Source organism: Trichechus manatus, unplaced genomic scaffold (assembly GCF_000243295.1).
Source record: "Trichechus manatus latirostris isolate Lorelei unplaced genomic scaffold, TriManLat1.0 scaffold00240, whole genome shotgun sequence".
Taxonomy (NCBI): Eukaryota; Metazoa; Chordata; class Mammalia; order Sirenia; family Trichechidae; genus Trichechus; species Trichechus manatus.
In genome coordinates, this window is record NW_004444176.1 from 479126 (window position 1) to 486381 (window position 7256).

At 46.2% G+C, this 7256-nt stretch overlaps 1 protein-coding gene across 1 annotated transcript in view; it reads right to left on the reverse strand.

Annotated features, from left to right (window-relative positions):
* The window catches only part of MS4A18 (membrane spanning 4-domains A18), a 28013-nt gene extending 24123 nt beyond the window's left edge, over window positions 1-3890 (reverse strand). The window contains exons 1-2 of the mRNA XM_004389317.2: window positions 3325-3890; window positions 882-995 (exon numbers count right to left, since the gene is read on the reverse strand). Coding sequence (XP_004389374.2) covers window positions 882-995; window positions 3325-3870 — 660 coding nt within the window. The 5' untranslated portion in view covers window positions 3871-3890. The remainder of the gene's footprint in view (window positions 1-881; window positions 996-3324) is intronic.
* Window positions 3891-7256: the final 3366 nt, after the last annotated feature.

Here is a 7256-nt window from a genome sequence, read left to right on the forward strand (position 1 = left end):
AAAAAAAAAAAAAAAAAAAAAAATTTTCTTACAGATGGGAGAGGGCGTTGCTGGGGTTGTGGAGGAGGAAGTTGGCTCCTTAACCCTTTGCCGCACCTGCAGTTAGAAGCAGCTGGCTCTAGACCATGAGGGGCAGATTACTGGGTGTTATGGACTGAATTGTGTCCCCCCTACCCCCAAATATGTGTTGGAATCCTAACCCCTATACCTGTGGTTGTAATCCCATTTGGGAATAGGAGTTTCTTTGTTATGTTACTGAGGTCATATCAGTGTAGGATGTATCTTAAATCTAATGACTTTTGAGACATAAAAAGAGAAGATTGGATACAGAGAGAAGCAAGCACAAATGGGGGAAGATAGATGCCATGTGGACAAGGTAGGTTAACCAGTAAACGCGGTATGCACCAGTTTACAGTAAGCAAGGTACGCACGGGCTTAGTTGTGCTTACTTACTAATCTGTAGTGCACAATCTCACCTGGTTTTCACCACAACGAACCAGGTGAAATTGTGCACTACAGATTAGTAAGTAAGAACAATTAAGCCTGTGTGTACCTTGCTTATTGGGTAATCTGTCCCTGCATGTAGAGATCACCAAAGAACTGAGGAACAGAAGCTGAAAGAGACACAGATCTTTTTCCTGAGCTGACAAATGGAGAGAGAGCCCTCCCCAAGAGCCAGTGCCCTGAATTCGAACCTCTAGCCTCCTAAACTATGAGAAACTACATATCTGTTCTTTATAATCACCCACTTGTGGTATTTCTGATACAGCAGCTCGAGAGAACTAAGACTGGGACTGGGATTCCATGCTTCTTCTTCCTCCACTTTTCTCCTCGACCCTGTCTAGTAACCCAGGAAGGAGGCCACATGGCCTTGTACTCACAGACAGTCCTCCCCAGAACAGGTACGCTGAGGCTCCATTCAGAAAGATTGGCTGATACAGGAGAGGATTGATCCCAGCAAAGATGTGCGTCAGGCCGATGAGGATCTGAATGGCCTGCCAAGGAGAACAAGTCGCAGTGAGAGAGCTGGGGCAGCGGGGGGCCTGCGGGCTCCTGAGCCGTGCTGCTCAGGCCTGACTGCACCCCAGAATCACCCGGGCTCACCCTAGACCAACTAGATCAATATCTCTAGGTCCGTGCCTAGGTCTTTTTAAAAGCTCCATGGGGGTGCTAATGTGCAACCGGGTTGAGAACCACAGGCGTAAAGGAAAGGTGGGATTGTTTGGAACAGAGGAAAAAACATCTTTCCTTCAGACTGATCCCCCAGCTTGCAGAGAATTAGCTCAAGCCTGGCCTTTAGCAGCAAACCAAAGGCTTGAGTCCTGGCTCTGGGCCCTGGCTGGCTCTGTGGCTGGGACAAACACTGACCCTCTCCATGTCCAGGTTTTCTTATTTGTAAAATGAGGTAATACTATCTAGCTTGCATGGTTGTTGGAGAGATTAGAAGAAATGCACATAAAGCTTGAAGGCTGGTGCCCGGCATGCAGTAGGTGTTCAATGCCCTCCGACCACATCTTGCCCCATACTCTACATCCTCTTTTCTGCCTTTCCTACCATGTGCCTGCAATTTCCCTTTGCAAAGGACACTCTGGGAGGTCCTCTGTCCCCCACCGAGCCCTGTATTCTTCCTCCTCTGTGCTTTTGTCCACTGGTATCTCTGTCTGAAATTTCTTTCCTTCACCCTCATCCCACTGAAACCCTGTCTATTGAGGACCAGCTGAGTCTGGGCCCCCATTCAAGATGAACCCCCTTCTATGAGGGGCTTCTACAACCTCTTATCCCTGAGGCCATGGGGTTAGCATTTGACTTGTCTGGGCTGCAGTGTCCTCAGGGGTCAAATGAGCAGGGCTGAGCAGACACTTCCAGCTCTCCTGGTCCTTGAGTCTTATGATGGACCCAGAGTTCACAGAGTATGTCCTTTCATAAGATAATGAGCTTGATTTTGTCTGCACGCCCACTTTATCTATATCTTAGGATGCAGATGTAGCTCCCTGCTTCCTCCCAAATGAAACTTTAATTACTCAAGACGGTCCATGTTTTCAGTTTTTCAGTGTGTTTGATGAGGTTCCTTGGTGTGACAGTTTGCGCTCCACTGCTAACCTAAAGAAAGGTTGGCAGTTTGAACCCACCCAGTGACACTGCAAAAGAAAGGCCTGGCAATCTGCTTCCATAAAGATCACAGCCAAGAAGACCCTATGGAGTAGTTCTACTCTGTAACACACGAGGTCTCCATGAATTGGAATTGACTTGATAGCAACTTTTTTTTTTTTTTTTACTGTGTTTGATGAGGTTCCTCACACATTTGCTCTGAGTTAAAATAATTTTTGTTTTGAGAAGTTTTCAAATTCTTCCAAAATACCTTAAAATAATTGGGAGCCAAAGTGAATAAGCACTTACCCAGTGTTAATTAATACTAAGGGGAGGGATCATAATACAAAATTGCAATTATTTATGATATTATATAACAGCTTTACCTACTGAAGGCTTTCCATGCATATTTATAACCTCACTTGATGCTCAGGTCTAGGATTTCTATTCCTGATACTGTTTTATGGAATTTAGCCCAAGATTTGGTTTTGAAAAGTTAGGGATGCTAACAATGCCTTGTTCTTGGTACAAACCACTTGTCTGTTCTTCATATTTAAAGGATCAGACCAGGAAGGATGGTGGGGCTGTCTGTGAGCCTGTCCCATCCTGAGCCTGTCCCTGTCCCCCAGTTTGGGCCCCATGACAATTTCTGCCTATGTCTTATGGCAACTGTCAGAAAGTATCCTAATTAACACAACCCAAAAAACAAAGCCAAACCCACTGCCGTCGAGTCAATTCTGACTCATAGTGACCTCACAGAGTTTCCAGGGCTGTAAATCTTTACAAAGGCAGACTGCCACATCTTTTCTCCCACAGAGCCGCTGGTGGTTTCGAACTGCTGACATTTCAGTTAGCAACAAAGAGCTTAACCACTGCGCCACCAGGGGTCCTTAGCATCTTGATAGACCGTCTCATCCTAAGGATGATGATATTGAGGGGGGTGTGCCTGAGGTCACAGCAAACCCAGCTGGCCCTGAAACCTGCATCACTGGGCTTCCCAGCCAATGGTCTTTTTAGTGAAGTGTTGCTGACCCCTGCTGTACGGCCTCTCCCAAAAGACCATGGACTGGGAGGAAGGCAAGGGAGGGGCTGGCCTCAGAACGGTTGTCTGAGTCCAGCCTCTAGAAACCGCCACCCTCCCTTTTGTCCTCGAAATCCATTCCTTTCCTCATCCAAGAGGACTCTAGGTGGGCTTAGAAGTGGCCCAAACAGGAGAGAAAAGGAAATCACACTCACCCCCAGTGTCCTGACCTCCTCATTTATGAATTTCTTGGGATCAAATGTGGAGAATGATCCAAATGACATGTTCCACTGGAACTGGTTTGAGGTGTTCATAGGCCCAGGGATGAAGTTTGGAGGATTGTGAGAGACCTGGGGCAGGGTCTGGGGATCCGTCCTTCTTGGCAAGTTCTGGACCACTGCGGGTGAAATCTGCAAACCTGCAGTTCCCGCTGGATACTGGTGCACCAGGAGTTGACTCTGTGCACCTGTCACTCCTGCTGGGTTCTGGTGCACCATGAGAGGGTTCTGTAAGTTCGCTCTTTCCGCGTCACACTGGACCACTTTTGATGAGGTTGGGTAAGTGGTCACCACCGAAGGCTGCGCATGGATTCCAGAAGCCAAAGTGTACCTGGGCTGGATGACGTGGACATTATCTGGGGCAGTAACACCAGGTACACTCCTGGCTCCAACCTTCAGCGTGGTCATGGTGTACAACTGCTGCAAAACATGTAAGAAATGAATAATCCATTTCACCCCACTCTTACTTAACTTCATCTTCATTTAAAATAAAAATCATCCAGCATCATGACATTATGCGGTATAAGCTTCTTGCCTTCCTTGAAGTCCACATTTTTGGGACATGTTGTTTTCTTTTTATGGATTTGAATATGCAAGACTAGCCTTGTCTGAGGCTGCCTTAGCTCCTTGTAGAAGCTCTGTTTACAATTTGGTTAGTGGCTTTGTTTAGGGCTCTGTGGTCGATATTTCAGTCAATCTGCCTGCCTTGAGTCCTCTGAGTGGGCAGAGGTCACATCCCACCTTCTGCCCTGGTCTCAGCTGATTGATCTGGTGGTGGACAGCTGACCTCAACCGGGCAGACATCTTCTTTCTCCTGGAAATTTGGAACTGTGAACCAAAGCCTTATGGGTCGGGCGGCTATGTAGGCTAGGTCATGTGTAGGTGGAGTAAAGAAAATCAGTCAACAGAGGGAGAAGAATGAAGCTGACATGGGTGGGGGAAGAAGGGAGAAGAAGAAGGAGGAGGAGGAGGAGAAGGAAAAGAAGAAGAAATAAACTCAAAAGCAAGACAGCGTCAGGGTTAATGGCTCAGACAGCGCTGGGTTCATTTCTGGGTTCTTCCATTTACTCGTTGCATGCCCTTGAGCAAGTCGCATAAGCTCTCTAGGTCTCAGTTTCCTTATCTATAAAAACCAGTTGCTGTTTAGTCGTTTCCAACTGATGGCGACTCTGTGTGTGTCAGAGTAGAACTGTGCTCTGTAGGATTTTCAATGGCTGATTTTTTGGAAGTAGATCCCCAGGATCTTCTTCTGAGGTGGCTCCGGGTGGACTTTTGGTTAGCAGCCAAGAATGTTAACTGCTTGCACCACCCAGGGATTCCTTCCTTATCTATAAAAGGTGGGTAATAATACTACCTTCCCCAAAGGGTGTTATGAAGATTAAGCAAGATTAATGGACAGAAGGCTTCTGGCACAGAGCCTAGCCCAGAGGAAATACTCAATGTTTATTGTTTGTTGAAGGGTAGAGACCATCTATGAGAAAAGGGCCATTATTCTGAACATTTTTGCCAGCTAATCCCAAACTCGTTTGTTTCCAATTCTTCCAGCAGTGTTTCTCTAAGTGTCCTCTCTGGACCTGCAGCATCAGTATCACTGGGCAACTTGTTACAAATGCAAATTTTCGGTCCCCTTCCCAGACCTACAGAATCAGAAACTCTGGGGGTGGGGACCAGTGATGTGTGTTTGAACAAACTCGCCAAGTGATTCCGATGCTGCTAAAATTTGAAAACCACTGCCCTACAGAAAAGCCCTAAGCTTCTCTTTGATAGTTGCAGTTTTCCTTTCTTGGATCCCAAAGGTTAAAAATATGGGCTATATAGAACCTCAGTGGAGCTCTGGTGGCACAGAGGTTAAAAGCTTGGCTGCTAACCACAAGGTCTGCATTTCGAACCCACCAGCCACTCCTAGGGAGAAAGATGTGTCAGTCTGCTTCCATAAAGATTTACAGCCTTGGAAACCCTATGGGGCAGTTCTACTCTGCCCTATAGGGTAGCTGTGAGTCGGAATCTACTCCATGGCAACAGGTTTTTTTGGGATAGAACCTCAGGAAATTCTTAGATTTTTCTATATTCTTTAAAAAAATTTTTTGTTGTTGTTGAAAGTATACAGAGCAAAACACACATCAATTCAACAATTTCTACATGCACAATTCAGTGACACTGATTCCATTCTTCAGGTTGTGCAACCAGTCTTGCCCTCCTTTTCCAGATTGTCCTTCCCTCATTACAATGAACTCATTGCCCCCTAAGCTTCCTACCTGACCTTTCTGGTTCCTGTTGTGTAAGTCCCCTTCCAACTCTCCTCTCCCATAATAACGACTGTCATGGGCCTGTCAGCTGACAACTAAGGCTGTTCACCCACGTGCCTCACTCATTTTAATCGTACCAACATCCCTGCAAAGCAGGAGACTGAGGCTCCGTAGGTGGAATGCCTTGCCCATATTTATGCAGCTCCTGGTAGTAGACCTGGGACTCAGATTTATTTTTCTGGGCTCATCTGACGATGTTTTCATATCTCAAAAGGACTGTTCTGTCCACTAGGCAACATGTGGAAGGCAGAATGCTCAGCAGGGTAAACTAAGGCTGTGGCCAGCAGTATGTGCCCCTTCTGCCCTAGACCTTGAGCTCATTTCTTGCTTTCCCAGACACATAGCAGTTTCCCGATGAGGATGCTTTACAGAAGCTGTGGATATTTTTGCCTTACAGCTGTGTACGCATAAGGCAATTCCTCCAGCCATATACTGTTGTTATGACCATTTCACAGATGAAGTAACCGAGGTTAAGAAAGTTTAAGTAACTTGACCAGAGTCACGCAGCTAGGAAATACTGAAGCTGAGGTTTGAAACCAGGTCTGTCTGCCGTCAACATACGTAATGAATACTGTGCTGAATATTATACAGTGAAACCTGTGAGAGCCGGAACTCGACGGGGCTGCCTTGTTTTTCTGGGTCTTGCAAGTTTTCTGTCTTTGAAAGGGTGCAGTCACCAGTTTTCTACTGCTCTCTATTTAGTGGAAAATATTTGAGTTTTCCTTTTCTGATAGGTTTTCACCTTACACAGGTTCTGACTTTTGAAGGTTCACCTTCCTCTTCCAGAGGAGTCCCTGGGTGGTGCAAATGATTAAGCGCTCAGGTGCTAACTGAAAGATTGGAGGTTCGAATTCACCCAGAGACACCTCTAGAGAAAGGTCTAATGATCTACTTCATAGCCATTGAAAACCCTATGGGGTGGAGTTCTACTCTGACACACATGGGGTCACCATGAATTGGAGTTGCCTTGTTTCTTTCTTGTATGTGTGAAAAACAACACAGCTGTGGACCTGACAACTGACACGGCAGCTGGACCCTGTGATGGGCAGTCCTGAGACCCCTTCACCTCTGTCTCATTTCAGGAGCAAGGGGAAGTGACAGGTGGTCAGAAGCCTTTCCACCAGCTCTAGATGGAGGTCTTAAATCAACCTGGTCACAACACACCTGTGGTGGACTCAGGGAGAGGGTAAGTCCAAAGATGCCCTGCAGGAGGTTTCCAGCCTTCTATCTTAAAAACACCATGTTCAAAGGCAGAGATATGAACTAGGTTCTAGAAACTGTCTAACAATCTGCCTCTTTAGTTACCTCCCAGCTGGCCAAACCCTGTCCTGCTGGAATGCACTAGTCTATTCCAAATGCTTTTATAAAAAGGTCAGAGAAGTCTTACCGTGTAGTCCTGCAGAGTCTTTGTTCCTTCTTCAGGCTCTGTAGGTCTCTGCAGCCTGGTCTAGCAATTCTGAATGAAATAAGAAAAATTTGGTTTCTCTTTGAAGCTTCGAAGTCCTCTTAGCAGTTTCCTATTTGTCAAAAGAGGAGTGCATTGTTTGACTTCAAAGTCAAGAC